Source organism: Mustelus asterias, chromosome 26 (assembly GCF_964213995.1).
Source record: "Mustelus asterias chromosome 26, sMusAst1.hap1.1, whole genome shotgun sequence".
In the NCBI taxonomy this organism is placed as follows: domain Eukaryota; kingdom Metazoa; phylum Chordata; class Chondrichthyes; order Carcharhiniformes; family Triakidae; genus Mustelus; species Mustelus asterias.
In genome coordinates, this window is record NC_135826.1 from 21,320,785 (window position 1) to 21,342,914 (window position 22,130).

Consider the following 22,130-nt stretch of genomic DNA (forward strand, 5'->3'; position numbering starts at 1 on the left):
ATCTAGAATAAAGTCATCTGACCATTTATATTTCATTGCGGTTTGTGGGACCTTGCTGTGTGCAGATTGGCTTCTGTGTTTCCTACATTACAACAGTGACTACACTTCCAAAGTACTTCATGGGTTTGCAAAGCGCTTTGTGAAGTCCTGAGGCAGCCAGCCTTTTAGACTGTCTGCACTGTGAGTATGTCTTTATCAATATGGTAAAAAGCATATGAAACAATCACACACAAATTGACCCACAAACATACAAAAATAATACACTTGCCCCTGGGAACATATAGTTAAGGAAAAGAAAAACTTGCATTTCTGTAGTGCCTTTCCCAGCCACCGGTCGCGTCAAAGTGCTTGACAGCCAATGAAATACATCTTGAAGTGTAGTTACCTGTTACAAAGGTGAAATGGCCATAGTCCCAGTTGACCATAGGCTGTGACTGGTGGTGATTTAACCTGAGGATCACACACGTCAGGTGAGGGGCAGGGTTGAGAATTTGCGAAATTGTGATATTAGATTAGACATGCTTCCTATTTACCCGTTTCACTGACTTTCGCAGAAGCGGCGGCACGGTGGCACACTGATTAGCACTGTTGCTTTACAGCGCCAGGGACGCAGGTTCAAATCTGGCCTGACTGTGCACAGTTTGCACATTCTCCCCGTGTCTGCCTGGGTTTCCACCGGGTGCTCCAGTTTTCTTCCACACTCCAAAGACGTGCGGGTTAGATTGATTGGCCGTGCTAAATTGATGCTAGTGTCAGGGGATCAGCAGGGTAAATATGTGGGGTTGCAGGAGTAGAGCCTGGGTGGGGTTATGGTCGGTGCAGATTCGATGGGCCGAATGATCTCCTTCTGCACTGTAGGGATTCTATAAGTGTAGAACGGCTGATCTGATTTTACCCCCAATCGGAGGGACTAACTCACATCTGATCAGTCGTTGGTACAGCAGATTTCTACTGCGTCTCCCTTGGTAAACTCACCATCTATTAAGGCCATCGTGAATAACCTCAGCCGGTACAGGAATCGAACCCACACTGTTGGCATCACTCTGCATTACAAATCAATGTCCAGCCAACTGAGCTAATTGACTCCTGTTTTTATGTGGGAAACACGGCCTCACAGCGCCAGGGACCCGGGTTCGATTCCCGGCTCGGGTCACTGTCTGTGCAGAGTCTGCACGTTCTCCCCGTGCCTGCGTGAGTTTCCTCCAGTTTCCTCCCACAGTCCGAAAGACGTGCTGGTTGGGTACATTGGCCGTGCCACGTTCTCCCTCAGTGTGCCCGAAGAGGCGCCGGAGTGTGGCGACTCTGGGATTTTCACAGTAACTTCATTGCAGTGTTAATGTAAGCCTACTTGTGACACTAATAAATAAACAAGCTTTTATAAATAAACAACAGCCAATTTGTACACAGCAGGATGACACAAAACAGCAAAGTAATAACAAGCAGATGGTAATTTTTTGGGGGATGTTTATTGAAGGATAAATATCGACCTGGACATGTGGGATAACTCCCCTTGCACGATCTTGAAACCGTGGCGCAGGGTTTTTCTTGCGTTCATCCTGACAGGACAGATACCGTGGTGCCGCGTTTTCCAAATCCCACGAGAATCTTGTTAGCGCTAACTGTACATAATGAATGCTTATTAAATTGAATAGGTCACACAGCGGTGGGTAATCTTCCAGCTTTTGTTTGTCACTATGGTTTCAGAAATTTAATCTTTTTTTACAGACCCTCGAGAAAGGGAAAATGTTGTCGCGATACAGATTGCTTTTTCAAAAAAAAAAATTAATTTCCTCTCACATCGATGGATGTTGTGTTGTGAAGGAAGGTCATCAGGCGGGAAACACTGCACACAGATAAAGCTGCTTAACCTCATTTCCTGCTCATTCACACAATTGAGACCACCCCCACCCCCACCCCCCTAGTTGTTGAGCCCTCGGGCCTTAAGCAGACTGCCGGCCAGCCTCCTGTGTGCCCACTGTATGTCTGTGCTCGAGTATCCCGAGGTTTTCTTTGAGTGTTTCCCAGGCCCTTCAGATAATGGGGTGTTGGGGATCCCATTGTGCTTAACGCGGCCTATTAAACCTTCAGCAGCCTATTGAAAAGGCCTGCCTGCATTAATTGGTCCTGGAGTTGCTAATGTTGCGCTTTTGCTATTGACAGTCCACCAACTGTTAATTCAAGGCTTTTCCTCTTTATTTGTTTTGCATTTCAAGCGGCTTTGGACTGTCACCCACCACGTCTGGGGTTTTATAAATGCCACTGGTCTGAGCAAGCGGCCTCCTGGTTTGATCCGGGCAGTCAAACTCTGACATTTTCTTCCCTCTTTACCCCATGTTTGATTTTAATTTGATTTGATTTATTGTTATGATGTGGAGTTGCCGGTGTTGGACTGGGATGGGCACAGTAAGTAATCTCAGGTTAAAGTCCAACAGGTTTATTTGGTAGCACGAGCTTTCAGAGTGTCGCTCCTTCATCAGGTGATCAGATGAAGGAGCAGCACTCCGGAAGCTCGTGCTACCAAATAAACCTGTTGGACTTTAACCTGGTGTTGTGGGACTACTTACTGATTTATTATTGTCACACGTATTAGTATACTGTGAAAAGTATTGTTTTGTGCGCACTACACAGACAAAACATACCGTACATAGAGAGGAAAAGGAGAGGGTGCAGAATGTAGTGTTAGAGTCATAGCCAGGGTGTAGAGAAAGATCAACTTAATGCGAGGTAGGTCCATTCAAAAGTCTGACAGCAGCAGGGAAGAAGCTGTTCTTGAATCGGTTAGTACGTGTCCTTAGACTTTTGTATCTTTTTCCCAACGGAAGAAGGTGGAAGAGAGAATGTCCGGGGTGCGTGGGGTCCTTAATTATGCTGGCTGCTTTTCCGAGGCAGCGGGAAATGTAGACAGAGTCAATGGATGGGAGGCTGGTTTGCGTGATGGATTGGGCTACATTCATGACCTTTTGCAGTTTCTTGTGGTCTTGGACAGAGAGGTGCCATACCAAGCTGTGATACAACCAGCATCTGTAAAAGTTGGTGAGAGTCGTAGCTGACATGCCAGATTTCCTTAGTCTTCTGAAAAAGTAGAGGCGTTAGTGGACTTTCTGCGTTGGCTGTTTTGCCATTCCAGACACATGATGGGCCAAGCTGGCGGGATTGTAAAACCCAGTGCCGTATTAATATTGCAGTCGTTGAAACCGCTCCCTCGCAAGGAATGAAAATACACAAAAGTCACATTAAAATGACACATTGCCCAATGTTCAGTAACGTTATTTTGAATCGATGAGAATTTATTGGGTGTCAGTCTCACTTTGCACAAAGTGATATAATTGTGATATTGGATTAGACGTGCTTCCTGACTTCCACTTTCACTGACTTTGGCAGAAGTGGAGAATGGCTGATCTGATTTGGGTGGCATGGTGCCATAGTGGTTAGCACTGCTGCCTCACAGCGCCAGGGACCAAGTTCAATTCCAACCTCGGGTCACTGTCTGTGTGGAGCTTGCATGTTCTCCCCATGTCTGCGTGGGTTTCCTCCCACAGTCCAAAGATGTGCGCATTAGGTTGATTGTCTGTGCTAAATTGCCCCTTAGTATCAAGGGGACTAGGAGGGTTAGTGCGTGGAGTTACAGGGATAGGATCTGGGTGGGATTGTTGTTGATGCAGGCTCGATGGGCTGAATGGCCTCCTTCTGCACTGTAGATTCTATGATTTTACCCCCAATCGGAATGATCTCCATGGAGTCCTGCGTGGGGAGGCGCTAACCCATTTCCGATCAGTCCTTGGCACAGTGGATTTCTGTTACGTCTCCCTTGCCAACTCACCATCTATAAAGGCCTCTTTCAAAATGTGCACAAAGCTCACAAACACTGTGACCATACACAGCGACCATTTCCTCCTCCAGATCTTTCCACGGTTTTTGCCCGTTGGCACAGAAATCCATTCAAAGGCACGATTAACTTTAATCTCTGTCACCAAAGAGCATGTTTAGGCAGCATCCCAAGGCTCAGTGTGCATCTTGGTGGAATCTATTCAGCCCTTGCCTTCTCAGGAGCTGCTCTTCGCCGTCAGGGACTACAGTTTGCTGTCCTCTGCTGGCCGCCACAAAATGAGCTGCAGCTTCACTGCTGAGTTCGGCGTGTTTTATCCCTCCATGTCAGTCCCACTGCAAGTTCACATTGAAATAATAAAACCCCTGCTCAATGTAGGATACACTGAATTCAAGGCTGTGTTTAGACCTCGCTACATCAAAGCAAAGCTGAACCACTTATCAGCGGTGTAACAATATAAACAAGAACATCAGACATGGAACAACAGACCTGCCTCTTATTTCTCCTCTCACCCAGTAGCTGACCAGCATGAGTGGCTTGACTGCCATCGGTTCGTCAATCGGGGATTAGAATCCTGGTATGTGTCCCTGTCTCACTTAGCATCGGGCTTTCTTGCTTCCAAACCCAATGGGGTTGGGTTTAGCAGGGTAAGGGCGGCACAGTGGTTAGCACTGCTGCCTCACAGCTTCAGGGTCACTGTCTGTGTAGAGTCTGCACGTTCTCCCTGTATCTGCGTGGGTTTCCTCCGGTTTCCTCCCACAGTCCGAAAGACCTGCTGGTTAGATGCATTTCCATGCTAAATTCTCCCTCAGTGTACCCGAACAGGCACCGGAGTGTGGCGACTAGGGGATCTTCACAGTAACTTCATTGCAGTGTTAATGTAAGCCTACTTGTGACACATAAATAAACTTTAAATTTGTGGGGATAGGGCCTGGGTGGGATTGTTGTTGGTGCAGGCTCAATGGGCCAAATGGCCTCCTCCTGCGCTATAGCGATTCTATGAGTCTATCTTTATAACTTGCATTTGTACAACAACACTTTTGATGGAGAAAAATGTTACAAGATGCCTCACAGACTCTCAGAAGCAGAAAGGAGTTGAATGTTGGGCTAAGGAAGGAGATGTTGGGGATATGTGACCAAAAGCTTCACTAAAGAAGGGTAGTTAGTAAGCCTAGCATTGGGCACATACGTGAGGAATGGCCGAGTGAGGATGTGCCGGACTGATGCATCCTTGCAGCTGCTTCCCAGGACTACAAGGACTGTACAGGAAAAAGAGAGGCCGACTTAAACAAATCAGTGAGTACCCTGCCTGTACATTTTTCAGAGCAACTCTCGTATGGGCCTGAATCTAGCTCAGCCATCTACCTGGTTTGTGTGGCCTGTGTAAGATTGGGGGATGGTTTGCAATAGGGAGTGTTGTACTCACTAGAAAAAAAGAGACTAAATAATATAACTACCACAGATCCCCTGAAAGTAGATCTCAAGCCGGTCAGTAAATCTGTATGAACTGGCCGCTCTCTGAGCACCATTGTTGGCTTGCCTCTCAGGGTCAGGACCCTTCTGATTTGGTTGCTAAGGAACATGACAGCAGGCCAGTGGCAGCAGCGATTAACTTCGATTTGAAATGTGTGAGTTGAAAGATGGTGGGGAGGGGGGGGGGTTTAAAAACGAAGGGGAAGCGGTTCAGTTTAACATGCCCCACACGGAGTGCCGCTGTGATGACCACTTCTTATTTTCATCCTAAATGGGCCAAGTGGTGATTGGGCCCCAAGAGCACGTCCGGGGCCTGCAGGATGGGCTTAATCACTGCCAAATGGCCAATCAGAGTGCTGGCAGGAGCCAGGCCTGTTAGCATTTGTCAAGGAGGCTTGTCGACCCGACATGGTAAACCAATGATGCAACCGGGACTTTGTAAACAGCTCGATTAGAGTGCAGATCATTTGGAAGACAGTTTACAGTCCTTTCGGATCAGGAGCTGAGAGGGCGCAGGGAGATACAAAGACAGGGCCGAGTGTTCCTTTGATAAAAGCCAAACCCAGTGCGAGGCTAAAAATAGTGATATCGCTTCATTTTGTTTGGCCATTATAACCTCTTCTTCTTAACAGCCAGTCCCCTATTGAGATAACCCTGAGCGGAAGATTAAATTACCACAGTGCCCTCTGTTGCTGTTATAGTAGATGGTTCATTAGAACCAAGCAATCTAATTGGCAGGTCAGTGGGCACTAATGCCCAGTAGAAGTCTGCCTCCTGTGATCCAATTTAAATATTATTGTACAGCTCTTGCACATCCTTAAAGGAGCGACACAAGCTGAAGGATTTGCCCTATCGCAGGGCTTGCCAACTGTAAGTTTTGAAGTTTATTTATTAGTGTCAAAGGTTAGATTACATTAACACGGCAATGAAGTTATTGTGAAAATCCCCTAGTCGACACACTCCGGCACCTGTTCGGGTACACTGGAGGAGAATTTAGCATGGCCACTGCACCTAACCCTCAAATCTTTTGGACTGTGGAGGAAACCGGAGCACCTGGAGGAAACCCACACGGACACGGGGAGTTTGCTGTTACAAAGCCCTGGGGTGTGTGCCTGGAGGCCGGGTGGGGGAAGAGGGAGGGTGGGGGTTTGATGTAACGGGAGGTGGGCAGGCAAAAAAAAAATCAGGTGGGCTGGTGGGAGTGGGGTGGAGTGCCTGCCACCTTCGAACTGCCATTTTACCAGAGGCGGGGAAGGTGTCCTGTCCTGAGGCAAACTGAGGCGCTTAAATGGCAGCCAGCTCCTCAGTATCAGCACCACCCCCTCCACCTTCGCACATAACCACCCAGCACTCGCCTTCCATACGTCATGCATGAGGAGTGGTCACTTGGATGACGTCAGGGAGATTGGTTCCACTCATGGGAAAGCGGGATGTCAGCACCTTTGGGAGGAGGTGGGCAGTATTGATGTTAACAAGGTTTTTAAAAAAAAGTGGTATTTTGTGAATTGCACTCAAGTACAACCTGATAGAGGGTAGGAACCCGGTGGTGTAGTGGTAATGTCACTATGCTCCAAGAAATCCTGGTAAATACTCTGGGGACATGGGTTCAAATCCCACAATGACAGCTGGTGGAACTTAAACCCCATTCGTAAAATCTGGAATTATAAACTAATCTCAGTAATGCTAACCACAAAGCCATTGTCGATTGTCGTTAAAAACCCATCTGGTTCACTAATGTCCTTTAAGGAAGGGAAATTTAGGGGGGAGGCACTGGCGTAATAGTATTGTCACTGGATAATACCAGAAACACAGGGAAATGCTCTGGGGACTCAGGTTCGAATCCCGCCACGGCAGATGGTGAAATTTGAATTCACTTTAAAAAAAAATCTGGAATTAAGAATCTACTGATGACCATGAAACCATTGTCGATTGTCGGAAAAACCCATCTGATTCACTAATGTCCTTCAGGGAAAGAAATCTGTCGTCCTTACCTGGTCTGGCCTACATGTGACTCCAGAGCCACAGCAATGTGGTTGACTCTCAAATGCTCTCAGGGATGGGCAATAAATGCTGGGCCCAGCCAGCGTCGTACACATCCCCTGTACAAATAAGAAAAGAAAAATCTGCCGTCTATAATAACTCCAGGAGTCGGCTGTGAAGGAACCGTGTTTTTATTGCACAAAATGAAAATAAACAATAACCACAAGCCTGTGGTGAACATAACGGGTCTCAACCGGGACTAAAAGGGTAATGGACCCACTCAGGGTCTTGCTTTATACCGGGCTCGGTATACAAGCTACACATGGTTTGGCTAATTGCCAATCCCCAGGGAGCTTGTATTCAACGAGCCTAATTGGAAGGTCAATTAATGAATCGCCATTGCAGATCCTGGGGATCATCACACTGTCCTTACCCAGCCTGGCCTACATGTGACTCCAGGTGGATTCGTAACTGTCCTAAAAAATGGCTTGGCAAACCAAGGGTAATTAGGCTTGGGCATTGATAGAATGCCTACAGTACAGAAAGAGGCCATTCGGCCCATCGTGTCTGCACCGACTACAGTCCCACCCAGGCCCTACCCCCATATCCCTACATATTTTACCCACTAATCCCTCTAACCTACGCATCTCAGGACACTAAGGGGCAATTTTAGCTTGGCCAATCAACCTAACCCGCACATCTTTGGACTGCGGGAGGAAACTGGAGCACCCGGACGAAACCCACGCAGACACGAGGAGAATGTGCAAACTCCACACAGACAGTGACCCAAGCCGGGAATCGAACCCAGGTCCCTGGAGCTGTGAAGCAGCAGTGCTAACCACTGTGCTACCGTGCCACCCACTTGGACAACAATACCAGCAACACCTACAATGAAAGAATAAAGGAATAAGAGGCCTCCATACAGCAGTATCACTTACTCAGAATACCGCATGTGAAATGTCCTATACTTATGGATGTTTTATATAGTGAAGGAAGACGTACCTGCACTTCTCATTCAGTAACGCTTGATGTTGTAGGAAAAGTCACAGGCCCTGACACAGACACCATTCACCATCCCCATTCTAATGCTGCGCAGTCTTGGTATAGAATAATGAGTTTGTTGCTAGCGTGTTGTCATTCACTCGTGAATTCTGCAATTCCTGGATGATTTTTAATCTAAACACACACAAGAAATGAAAAACAAAATTGTCCAAAAATCCTAAGGCCCACAAATTGTTGCATCAATGCGATGCAAAACTGCAAATAAATCCGTTTCCACCCAGGTAGTAATATCCACAAGAAATTAGCGTGAAGAATAAACACTTGTAAGTATAGGGACAGAAATATTTACAGGCTGACACTTCAACTTTGTGTAGTCAATGGGCTTCGCCACGAGTCAGGCATGCTGAAGTATCAGATATGGATGGCCCATGGCTTCCTGGTATGGGTGCCCCGTCGCTTCCTGGTATGGGTGCCCCATGGCTTCCTGGTATGGGTGCCCCATGGCTTCCTGGTATGGGTGCCCCATGGCAAGGTTCCTCACTGGCAGGCTGGGCTCAGAAAATGATCTTTCAGAGAATTGGGCTGGAATTCTCTGACCTCGTCCTTGGCTGGGATTCTCCAGTCCTGCTGCAGTGAGTGGAGTTTTGTCTGAGCGCCAAATTCTCCATTCTTGCTGGCAGCAGGGGTGGGAACAAACAAGAGCGGAAAAATCCCCCCCTAGGTATTTAGAATCAGACTGAAATATCGCCTCAACACGGCTTTGTCCTTGTCCACTTGTTTTAGGGTGAAGTTGATGATTTGTTTTAAAATTAATTAACTAAAGTTTTAAGTTTATTGGTTGGTGTTACAAGTAGGCTTACATTAACACTGCAATGAAGTTACTGTGAAAATCCCCTAATCGCTACACTCGGGCACCTTAGGGACACTGAGGGAGAATTTAGCATGGCCAATCCACCTTAGGGACACTGAGGGAGAATTTAGCATGGCCAATGCACCTAACCAGCACGCCTTTCGGACGGTGGGAGGAAACTGGAGCACCCGGAGGAAACCCACACAGACATGGGGAGAATGTGCAGACTCCAAACAGACAGTGACCCAAGCTGGAATTGAACCTGGGTCCCTGGAGCTGTGAGGCAGCAGTGCTAACCACTGTGCCACCGTGGCGTCCCTTTAGACTGAAGTCTGTGGCCAGAAAGTTACGGCCATTCACGCCAGTGGGATTACCCCATCCCGCCGCAGTGAATGGAGATTTGGCCGGGCACCAAATTCTCCGACTTTGCCGCAGCGGGAGCGTGGCGTGAACGGCCGGTAAGATCGCGCTCTGTAATAAAATATAGCAGAAGGGAAGGAGAGAGAGAGAGAGATTTCATAAAGCCAACCTCAGAGAATTGGCTACTGATATTGTGAGGAACATTGTCATGGTCTTTGTTTTACATCAGCCTTGCGCATCTCTTCTTAAATCATTGTCTCTTTTCTCACCAGGATAGCGATGGCGATAAGAGTGATGATAACTTGGTCGTGGATGTTTCAAACGAGGTTCGTAAGCGTTTTTAGCAATTTTGCTTTGTTGCCATTTTTAGCTTAACAAATCTGTGAAGCTAAAAAAGATTGGTCTGACTTTGTAACAAATACACACATAAATATAAATACATTATATATATATAGTATGTAAAATGATGTGGTTGATCAGAAAACACACGAATCCTGCAACTGATTTGCATTTTCTAAGAAACTGATGAAGGTTGAGGTCTTGAAGGGTAGACATAATGAAGATGTTTCCACTTAAGGGGGAAACCAAAAGCAAGGGACGTAAATATAAGATCGCTATTATTAAACTCAATAAAGAATTCAGAGAAAACCTTTTTTCCCAGAGAATGGTGATAAATGTAGAGCTTGCTACCACCTGGTGTGGTGGAGATGAATAGCGTTGATGTGTTTAAGGGAAAGTAGATAGGCATATGAAGGAGAAAGGAATAGAGGGATTTGCTGATGGGCTGATATCAAATAGGGTGGGGAGTATAAAGACTGGCAAGGACTAGTTGGGTCGAATGGCCTGTTTCTGTATTATACATTTTGCACGTATCTACGTTCATTTCTAAAAACACTGTTGTTCTCTTCTGGAATATGTAACCCTTGAGTTTATAGAATCCCCACAGCAGAATGAGGCTATTCAGCCCATTGAGCAACAACTGACAACAATCCCACCCAGGCCCTATCCCCGTATTTACCCTACTCATCTGCTTAAAACTAAGGGACAATTTAGCAACGGCCAAGCCACCTAACCTGCACATCTTTGGAGTGTGGGGAGAAAGCGGAACACCTGGAGGTAACCCATGCAGACACGGGGAGAATGTGCAGACCTGACACAGACAGTGACCCAAGGCTGGTATTGAACCCAGGTGCTGTGAGGTAGCAGTGTAACCACCGTGTGGCCCTGAGTTTCTTTATACAAACACTCAGTTCTTGATTCCCACCGACTTGATATGCTTTTTCATATCTTGGTACAGTGCAGAGTATTTTGCCTTGCAGACTATGTGGGACTTGCAAGTGCATCGATTGAGGCTAACAGCACTTCAGACCTCTCCTCTAGAGGAGCTTTGTTCAAACGGGAAGGGTGAGGCAGGAGGGACTGCTGACGGACTGAGTTTGGGGAATGTGCGGTTCCTGTCGGAACCTGCTTTGTGTCTGCTGGTGTTGTTAAACTTCTTATTGTGTCTGCTGGTCAGGGCTCTGGATGTACAGAATGAAGGGTGCACGCAGGAAGGAGATGCACCACACGTGCTGTCCCATCAGCTTGACATCCTTTATGTTAATTATAAAGTACAACAATGTATTTGCAGCACAGAAATGAGCCATTTGAACCAACAGATCCATGGCAGTGTTTTTCCGCCACATGAACTTCCTCCCAGATTCCTTGATCGAACCCTATCAACATAGCCTCCCGCCCCTCTCCCGTTATGTGCTAATCTGGCTTCCCTTGAATGCATCAATCATATTCACTTCAACCACTCACTCTGGTAGCAGGTTGCACATTCCAATCACTCTCTGGGTAAAGACCTTTCTTGTGAATTAATTCCTCATTGGATTTATTAGAGACTCTCTTAAATGTATAACTCTGATTTTTGGTCTTGTTTACAAGTGCGGCGGCGCGTTGGCACAGTGGTTAGCACTGCTGCCTCACAGCGCCAGGGACCCGGGTTCGATTCCCAGCTTGGGTCACTGTCTGTGTGGAATCTGCACGTTCTCCCTGTGTCTGCATGGGTTTCCTCCGGGTGCACCCGGTTTCCTCTGACAGCCCAAAAGACGTGCTGGTTAGGCGTATTGGCCATGTTAAATTCTCCCTCAGTGTACCTGAACAGGTGCCAGAGTGTGGCGACTAGGGGATTTTCACAATAACGCCATTGCAGTGTTAATGTAAGTCTACTTGTGACTAATAAATAAACTTTAAGTGGAAATATTTTCACTGTGTCCGCCATGTCAAGCCCTCTCATAAACCTGACAACCTCTATCGGGTTACTCCTCGAGAAAAGAACCCCAGCTTTTCCAATCTTTGCTGATAGGTACAGCTTCTGGGATCATCCTAGTGAATCTGTTTTGCCTCCTTTCTCCAGTGTCATTGTACTCTTTCCATCATATAGAGCTCAGGGCTGTTCACATTATTCCTGGTTTATACAGCAGAGACCCGGGCTAACCTTATTTCTGATCCATTGATTCTGTTTGAATGCAGGACCCATCGTCTCCGCAAGGCAGCCCGTCCCACTCACCCCGTGGAAATGGGATCGACAAGTTTCACCTTTTGAGAAAGGATGCTCCGAGCAGCCCCGCGTCCCTGGCTTCCTCACGCAGCACGCCACCTGCCAAATCCAAAGAGCCGGGCCTAGTAAGTAGGACGAGTTTCTTTAGGTTTCCAAATGAAGTGCGTACCAGGGCTTTTGCAGACTGAAGGGTATCCACAGGGCCGAAGCCATGGTTCAGTAGATAGCACTCTCGCCTTTGCAACGGCCGATCGTGGGTTCAAGTCCCACAGCGCAGGCTTGAGCACAAAACCTAGGCCGACAGTCCAGTGCTGCACTGTCAGATCTGTTGTCTTTCAATTGAGAGGTGCCATCGGCTCTCTCATACTCCCCAGTTCACAAAGGAACTGGGTAATTCCCCCTGGTGCCTTGGCAGATGTTCATCCTTGGCAGACAGGAAGCAGAGAGTGGGAATAAACAGGTCCTTTTCAGAGTGGCAGGCTAGTGGAGTACTCCAGGGTTCAGTGCTGGGACCCCAGCTATTCACAATATACACTAATGATTTGCATGAGGGAATTGAATGCAATATCTCCAAACTTGCGGACAACACTAAGCTGGGTGGAGTGTGTGCTGTGAGGAGGATGCTAAGAGGCTGCAGGGCGACTTGGACAGGCTGGCTGAGTGGGCAAATACTTGGCAAATGCAACATAATGTGGATCAACATGAGGTTATCCACTTTGGTGGCAAAAACAGGAAGGAAGATTATTTTCTGAATGGTGGCAGTTTAGGAAAAGGGGAAGTTCAATGTAACCTGGGTGTCATGGTGGAACAGTCAGTGGAAGGTTGGCATGCGGGTACAGCAGGCACTGAGGAAAGCTAATGGCATGCTGGTCTTCATAGCAAGAGGATTTTAGTATAGGAGTAAGGATGTCTCGCTGCAGTTATACAGGGCCTTGGTGAGGCCACACCTTGAGTATTGTGCACAGTTTTGGTCTCCGAGTCTGAGGAAGGACATTCTTGCTATTGATGGAGTCCAGCGAAGGTTCACCAGATTGATTCCCGGAATTCCAGGACTGACATCTGAAGAGAGAAGGATCGACTGGTCTTGTGCTGACTGGAATTTAGAAGATTGAGAGGGGATCTCATAGAAACATATAAAATCCTGATGGGACTGGACAGCTTGATGTGGGAAGAATGTTCCCGACGTTGGAGAAGTGCAGAACTAGGGGTCGCAGTCTAAGAATAAGGGGTAAGCCATTCAGGACTGAGATGAGGAAGAACTTCTTCACTCAAGAGAGTTGTGAACCTGTGGAATTCTCTACCACAGAAAGCTGTTGGGGCCAGTTCGTTAGACACGTTCAAGCAGGAGCTGAACGAGGCCCTTGTGGCTAAAGGGATCAAGGGGCATGGAGAGAAAGCGGGAGTGGGATCCTGAAAGTGCATCATCAGCTATGATCCTATTGAATGGTGGTGCAGGATCGAAGGGCCAAATGGCCTACTCCTGCACCTATTTTCTATGTTGTTAAACAGATTATCTGGTCGTTGTCACATTGCTATTTGTGGGACTTTACAGCGTGTAAATTGGCTGTTCCATTTTCTACATTAGAACAGGGACAGTATATTTCTTAGCTTTAAAAACATCCTGGAGTCACGAGAGAACATTGTCTGATAAATGAGGTTATTGAGGTTATCACCCAATCAGCAAGGCAGAGATGTTCCAGTGCTTGGGCATTAAGTAGAAATTAATTTGGAAGATGAATTCACGTTGATCTCACTATTGCTTCATTTATCTGTTAACAGAATGAGAAGGCCACCACTCCAGTGTCCAAATCTATCACCCCAACCCCCCGCAGTGACTCCTTGACCCCTGGCCCTAGCTCTGCGTCCAGACTGCGACAGATCTCCAGTAAACCCTCTGTCGACGCACTGGGTAAGATGCCTGTCTCCTGACTCTGGGGAAATGCTGGGTGGGCTTTACACAGGTGGCACTGAATCCAATATATTGAAGAGAAAGGGGAAATGTTTAAGGGAGAGTGATTGCATATGTCCTCATGTGTACCTGTGTGTGAAATACTCCATGCAGGTGAATGCTTACATCAGCATGAGGCTGCAGAGCAGAGTGCATGTGTTGGAGAGCATAGATGTGTTTGGGTGGGCACATGGGCACCAAACACCACATCACCGGCCAATGTGCCAATTTCCTGGCACCCTCCAGCCGCTGGACCGTTCCTCTGGAGGCAAATCAGGTGTGGAAGGCCAACCTGCCTGCAAGCAGCGGCTAGGGAAATAGTGAGCGTGAATGGTTGCTGTAAGGCTAAGTTAACAGAGGCCATCTTGAGTTTTCCAGTCAGTCTCCATTCCCCCCTGTGACATAGGAAACTTGGCCAACTGCCTGGAGGTGGCCACTCAGCAACAGGCCGGAGGGCCAGTGATTGAGGCAGGCTTTGAGGCCTTATCTGTCTACCTGGTCACAACTTCAGCCACAGGCTTTTAAACTTCCAAAACAAATGGTTTAACAATTGCTGATAGGACACCTCAGAGTGGAGGCACCCTCTCCCTCTCTCTCTCCCTTGCTCTCTCTCACGTTCACTCTCTCACTCTCTCTCGCTTGCTCTATCTCTCTCACTTGTTCTTCCTCTCTCTTGCTCTCTCTTTCTCTCCAGCTCTGCGTCCAGACTGCTTTCTCTCGCTCTCATTCTTTCTCTTGTTCTCGCGCTCTCTCTCTCGCTTGCCCTCTCTCTTGCTCTCTTCCTCTCTCTCACTCTCTCTTTCCCTCTCCCCCCCTCACTTTCTCTTGATCTCTTTCTCTCTCTCGCTCTCCCTTACTCTCACTTGTTCTCTCTCGCTCTCTCTCTCTTTCTCTTTCTCTCACTATCACTCTCTCTCGCTCACTCCCGCCTGCGCTCTCCCCCTCGCGCTCTCCCCCTCGCGGTCTCCCCCTCGCTCGCTAGCCCCCTCGCTAGCCCCCTCGCTCGCTAGCCCCCTCGCTCGCTAGCCCCCTCGCTCGCTAGCCCCCTCGCTCGCTAGCCCCCTCGCTCGCTAGCCCCCTCGCTCGCTAGCCCCCTCGCTCACTAGCCCCCTCGCTCGCTAGCCCCCTCGCTCGCTAGCCCCCTCGCTCGCTAGCCCCCTCGCTCGCTAGCCCCTTCGCTCGCTAGCCCCCTCGCGCTCGCTAGCCCCCTCGCGCTCGCTAGCCCCCTCGCGCTCGCTAGCCCCCTCGCGCTCGCTAGCCCCCTCGCGCTCGCTAGCCCCCTCACGCTCGCTCTCTCTTTCCCTCCATTACGTGAACTGCAGGCTGCAGCTCCTGCCAATCTGGAGGGCGTCCTTATGACCCTCCAACCTCAGGCGCCCACATGCCATCCTTCATTAGAGGGTGAGCCCGTCCTCTGGCCGCTAATTGTCCAGTTGAGGGAAAAATGGCCACTGGGTGACTGTTTCCTCACACTGCGCGGGGTCAGGACCCCAATGTTGAGGTCCCAAACCGGAAGTGGAAACCACGCCCATGGTTTCAGTTGGTGTAAACAAATTCACTGGGTGCTTGTAGTTCTTGGGACCTCTCAGTGTGTTGATTCAGTGTGAGTGCCTCCATCAGTCTGAGTGTGTGTCCGCGGGTGTGAGTGTAAACATACATGTTCCGCAAGTTAAATGGTTCCCTTATGTTTTTTGCCTCAAAGGTCTGAGGAGCCCACTGACTGTGCCGGGCCCGTACCCAACACCATTTGGGATGATGACGCATGCCGGAATGAACGGGGAGCTGCCCAGTCCAGGGGCCTACGCCAGTCTCCACATCTCGCCACAAATGAGCACGGCGGCAGTCTACGGCCGGCCTCCAATGGTGAGAGCAGAGCGCAGGCCGCGTTTATGTCTTGAGGTGAAATGATGAAGATTCTAATCTCCCGTGATGCCGCGGTAACAGTCGTGCGGAGGCTTTGAAGGTGGAACGAGGGTCGGGTGAAATCGTGTGACATTATTAACAAATCTCTTTGCACAAAAAGCCCCCTTTTGCCTCACGTCGTAGCAAGCACATAGAATCGTCGGCCGGAATTCTCTCATCCCCGCCCGCCACTGGAATTTTAGCGGGCAGGTTGCGGGCAGTGTGAAACACCATTGACGGTTGGGCGGGTATTTCCAGCTTTCAGACCAGCGCGGCTGGGGAATTCTGCCCATAGAATCCCTACATTGCAGAAGGAGACCATTCGGCCCATCTCACCCACACCAACAACAATCCCAACCTGGCCCCATCCCAGTAATCCCACATATTTACCCTGCTAATCCTATGACCGGAATTTTACTGTCCCGCCCGCCACGGAAATCGGAGCGAGCGAGGGGGGTGGGTGGAGGGGGGGGGTGTGTGTGTGGGGGGGGGGGGGGGGGGGGGTGCAGGGACAATGGAAAGGTCCGTTGACCTTGGGCGGGTTTTGGGACGAGGGAGCCAGTAAAATCCCAGTCGGTTTTAGCATGGCCAATCAACCTAACCCGCACATCTTTGGCAATTATTTGAACCGGTTAAAGTCCTTAATAGAAGGAGAAGGATTTCCCGCAGACATGCTATCTGAAATGTTCACCACGCTTCCCCTCCACAGCTGAGAGTTTTCGCGGTTTCTGTTTATAATTTCACATTTCCAGCAGAATTTGGAATCGAGCCACGCAGTATTTTGCTTTTGTCCCGGTGCTGCTCTTTTGTTATGAAGGGTCACAGCCTGATTTTACCCCACAGACAACACTTAGCAGCAGTGCATTCATTGGCGTTACAGGACTGGATCGTTTAAGAAATGGGGAGTGAGTAAAGGGATTGTAATTTAATTAAAGGGGGTTTCGGACAAGGAGGAAACCTCGAGAACAACAGCTTATCTGTGCTCACGGGGGCTGGCTGTTTAATACAGAATATACCCCACAATACCTGGTTTTATTACAGTCAGGTCAGCGATGGTGATGGAACATTGATAGGTGGTTGTGACAGGCTGTTGCTTTGTGACCATAGAAAGCAGCACTGCTTCACTATCTGCACACGGGTATCAAACAGGCAATGTGTTCACAGCTACAATGTCAAATCATGGGCCCACTGACACAGGGGAGGTGGAGGGGGTGAATCCCTTTGCCCACTTTGTGCCGTGGAGCTTTCATTGTATTCGCGGAGAATTCTTAAATCCACAAAGTTATAAACACGTCGTGAAACTGTTGCTGTGAGACAGTAAAACTCAATCCCTCAGCACGTTCATCTGAAGTAGCCTCCTCCGCTAATTCAGTCACCCTTTTGCTTTCAATTCTTTTTTTATTCGTTCATGGGACATGGGGCGTCGCTGGCTGGCCAGCATTTATTGCCCATCCCTACTTGCCCTTGGAGGGCAGTTGAGAGTCAACCGCATTGCTGTGGCTCTGGAGTCACATGTAGGCCAGACCAGGTAAGGACGATGCATTTCCTTCTCTAAAGGACATTAGTGAACCAGATGGGTTTTTCCAACAATCGACAATGTTTCATGGTCATCAGTAGATTCTTAATTGAATTCAAATTCCACCATCTGCCGTGGTGGGATTCAAACCCGGGTCCCCATGACATTGGCTGAGTTTCTGGATAAATAGTCTAGCAATAATACCACTAGGCCATCACCTCCCCGCACATAGTCCTCAATGGGTCAATTCCTCCGTCAACATGGAGGATAAAGGAATTTAAGGCTGGGAATTTCCTTGGATGCAGCTCCCGCTCCAAAGTCTGAAAGGGCATTTCCAATGGATGTTGGGGAGAGTTCCAGCAATGAGGAAATTCCCGGCCTGAGCTGTCATACTTTAGGATACCATTGCCTCACTTCGGAACCAGCTGCCTTGTAGCTACTTGTAATAATTTGAGGCGGCTCTGTGACAATCACATAACTAACGGGTTTATTGATAAGAAGACCGATATACATGAAGGGTTCACCAACATGACTAATTACAGATCCACTCCTAACAACACACTGATTCCAACTGAAGCCCTCCAGCCCCGGGACTGCTCGCCCTCCCATCCGATTAGCCAAGGTTTGTGCGCTCGTGCTCCATTGGCTCCGGCCCAGTCACATGACCCGCAAAGGATCGCCCCTTAAAGGGGTCACACTACCCAGACTCATAAACTTAGTAATCCTTAACTTACTAATTCTTAATTACTTACTCTTTCAATATACCTCGTGCTCACTGCTCTCTGTGTCCAACTCGCTGTCTCTCTGTCTTCCCGATCCTCCCACTTGCCACTTTCTGTGCACTCACCACCAACCCCTCTTGTGTCCATCTTGCTTGTTGCTTTCTCTTTCCCGACCCTCCTGCTTGCTGCTTTGCCCTCCTGAACCTTTGCTGTGAGCGAGGGCTCAGGAGACAGGCAGTGAGAGGGAAGAAGGGAGCGACCGGGAGAGATATGACATGTGGGAGGGTTTGGGTGGGTGATTCCGAGTGGGAGGATCGGGGAGGCAGTGAGCAGGGGGATCAGACAGTGAGCCACAGGAAAGGCAAGCTTTGACAGGCTCCAGTAACTGACAAGAGTGAATTTCGGCTGTTAATTCCAGCTGATTAATTGCGACAGGCTTTTGGCTCTCCCCTGTTAATTTCTTTTCATGGGGAGTCTACTAGTTCTAGTGGGTAAAATGTCAGTAAACCATATTTAAAGTTTAAAGTTAAAATTTTAAAGTCTATTTATTAATGTCACAACTCGGCTTACATTAACACTGTAATGAAGTTACTGTGAAAATCCCCTCGTTGCCACCCTCTGATGCCTGTTCAGGTACGCTGAGGGAGAATTTAGCATGGCCAATGCGCCTAACCAGCACATCTTTCGGACTGTGGGAGAAAACCAGAGCACCCGGAGGAAACCCACGCAGACAGGGGGAGAACGTGCAAACTCCGCACGGGCAGTGACCCGAGCCAGGAATCGAACCCAGGTCCCGGGTGAGGCAGCAGTGCTAACCATTGTGCCAATGTGTCGCCCAATTCCTGTCCTAATGGGCTTGCCAATGTTGTGTCCACACAAGTGCCAAATTTAGATGTAGGTTCATATACAATAGGAAATGGCCAGAATCTCCGCAGCCAGGCAGACACTTTCAGTTCTCCAATCAGGGCTAAATCCACAACTAGGCCCCAAAGGTAAAAGGTCAGCGTGGCTATGGAGTTAGCCTATCAGTCACTCTCATTACAGAACAGCACGATGGATTGATTTGACGTCCAAGCCAGCATCTTGTGCTGCAGTAAAATGTTAACGGCTCCCAGATACTGTGTTTATGTGTAGGAGTTAGCAGATTATGTGATAGACATTCACACGGATAGCCCAGGGAGATTAACTGGGCGGCTCCAAGAGTGGCTGACGGTTGAGGGCGATGCAGAATGTTTATCCTTTTGCTGACCTCTTGAGTGCAAACTTCCCCACATTCCAGTGGCTTTGACGTGCGTGGGCAATTGGACCCTCGGCTGACACCAATTCTTTCTGTGCTTTCAGGTTGCCTTTGACTCACATCCTCATATGCGTGCTTCAGGACTTCCTCCTAGCCTGCCCACGATTCCTGGGGGAAAACCGTGAGTTTCATGACTGCGCCACACACTGAGCGTGCAGTGTGAACTAAACAGCTGACTTCTCAGAACCCGAGTTGGCAGCTCCTCCAAAATCTTTATTTTCTCGCTCTGGCTGTAGGATTACGATGCCTGGGCCTTTGATGCTTCCACTCTGGGAATTAACCTTTTCCCTGACAACGAGCGGCCCCCTATCTGACCTGTGTTCATAAAATACGATGCCTGTTCGGTATTCACATCGTTGGAAACCAGCTTTGAAATCATTTGGAATCATTAGTAGAACTTCTCCTATTTTTTTTTCATTTAGAGATAGATATGTTCTTGATCAATAAGGGGATCAAGAGTTACGGGGAGAAGGCAGGAGAATGGGGATGAGAATCATATCAGCCATGATTGAATGGCAGGGCAGGTGTGATGGGCCAAATGAACATAAGAACATAAGAAATAGGAGCAGGAGGAGGCCATCTAGCCCCTCAAGTCTGCTCCGCCATTCAATAAGATCATGGCTGATCTGATGGTGGGTTCAGTTCCACTTACCCGCCCGCTCCCCATAACCCTTAATTCCCTTAATGGTTAAAAATCTATCTATCTGTGACTTAAACACATTTAACGAGGTAGCCTCTCCTGCTTCATTGGGCAGAGAATTCCAAAGATTCACTACCCTCTGGGAGAAGAAGTTCCTCCTCAACTCTGTTTTAAATTGACTCCCACGTATTTTGAGGCGATGCCCCCTAGTTCTTGTTTCCATTGTAAGTGGAAATAATCTCACTGCTTCTACCCTGTCTAGCCCCTTCATTATCTTATATGTCTCTATAAGATCTCCCCTCAGCCTTCTAAACTCCAAGGAGTACAGGCCCAGTCTACTCAATCTCTCCTCATGAGCTAACCCCCTCATCTCTGGAATCAACCTGGTGAACCTTCTCTGTACCCCCTCCAAAGCTAATATATCCTTTCTTAAATAAGGGGACCAAAATTGTACACAGTACTCTAGGTGCGGCCTCACCAGTACCCTGTACAGTTGCAGCATGACCTCCCTGCTTTTATACTCCATCCCTCTCGCGATAAAGGCCAACATTCCATTTTGCCTTCAGAATGGCCTAAGTCTGCTCCAATATCTTATGGTCTTATTTGAATCTCCAACTGAGGCTAATCTTCCAGGCCCGTGAACAGGATTCCTGTTTAAGCCTGCGAAAGAATGAATTAATCTTCCCCTCTGGTGCAAAGCCAGCTCCTTGTGTCCTTATATACCCATCTGTAGCACAGGGAGAGGGGAGGAAGGGTAGGAATTGGGGATTCTAGGCGAGAAGCCAGTTGAGCTTGCCACCCATCCAGCACTGGTCAGCATTCTCTGTCTTGCAGGAAGGTGAGAGAATGGGATGGAGGAGAACACCAGGCAAGGTGTTGAGGCATTGTATACTCTTTAGTTTTAATTGGATCTTCCCTTCAGTGCCATTTGCAAACAGACACAGAGTACCGAGTTGGACACATTGGCCTGAATTTTCACTCCTGGATTAGAGTCAAGACATTTCCCAGCTCCGTAAACACGACCCGGGAGAAAGTATCCCCGGAAGCTGGAATTTTCGTTCTGGGGCAATGGCGGCCACCTCGGAATGCGTGTGAAAGCAGCCGGATGTGGAGGGGGTGGCTGGGTGGAAGATAACAATGGACATCCCTCCAGACCTCTCACGCTCTCATTCTCCCGGACACTCCCTATTCCCACTCCTTGCCAATTCATGCTACCTCATGTGCATTCCCTACCCTATAATTCTTCTTACCCTCCATGCTAACCTATGCCCGTCTATTCACCCCTATGCCCTCTACCCACCTCATGGTTCTTTATAACCTCTATGCCAACTTACTGCCAACTCATGCCAACCCCTCCCCTCCCAAGCACCACCAGTTGTCCTGACATCTACCATGTCAAGTCATCCAGTATCTTCCAAAGGCTCATCTCAGCTGCCATGCTTAGATGAAGCAATCTAAAGTTCTAAATGTCTATTGCGGACTTGAAAACAAGCATTCATTCATGAAAACCCATTCATACATTTACATTCCTTCAAATACACAGGTAAAGATAAAGTCACCATAGTCCCAGATGACCATTAACTGGTCGTATTCAGTCTAATTTTGAATATCCCGCGTTCATGTTTTCTGCTTTGCTACCTCATTCAGAACATTTTTCCAAACTTTTCTCACACTTCTGAGTTCTTCCTAATGTCTGCCTAAAAATTATTTGTCAATGTATTTGGGCCTTATATCTCATTTTTATAGAATAGAGGCATTCTGACTGGTGCCCGCTGGTCTTCATGGTCCACACAAACCCCCTCTCACATTATCAGTGTAACGTTTTAATTCCTTTCATAGAATCATAGAACCCCCAACAGTGCAGAAGGATTCCATTTGGTCCATCGAGTGCACCAACTCTCTTGCAGAGTATCTTGCCCTCTCTCCTGTCCCTATTCTTGTAGTCCCACACATTTTCCATGGCTAATCGATCTAAGTAAGAAGTTTCACAACACCAGGTTAAAGTCCAACAGGTTTATTTGGTAGCAAATACCATAAGCTTTCGGAGCGCTGCTCCTTCGTCAGATGGA

At 48.2% G+C, this 22,130-nt stretch overlaps 1 protein-coding gene across 9 annotated transcripts in view; it reads left to right on the plus strand.

The window, feature by feature from the left end:
- Window positions 1-22,130, plus strand: part of LOC144479508 (transducin-like enhancer protein 4) — a 225,270-nt gene that overhangs the window by 174,981 nt on the left and 28,159 nt on the right. For all 9 annotated transcript variants that reach the window (XM_078198246.1, XM_078198241.1, XM_078198243.1 and 6 more), the window contains exons 10-14: window positions 9,764-9,817; window positions 12,009-12,161; window positions 13,816-13,945; window positions 15,687-15,847; window positions 19,466-19,542. In XM_078198246.1, the coding sequence (XP_078054372.1) occupies window positions 9,764-9,817; window positions 12,009-12,161; window positions 13,816-13,945; window positions 15,687-15,847; window positions 19,466-19,542 (575 nt within the window). The remainder of the gene's footprint in view (window positions 1-9,763; window positions 9,818-12,008; window positions 12,162-13,815; window positions 13,946-15,686; window positions 15,848-19,465; window positions 19,543-22,130) is intronic.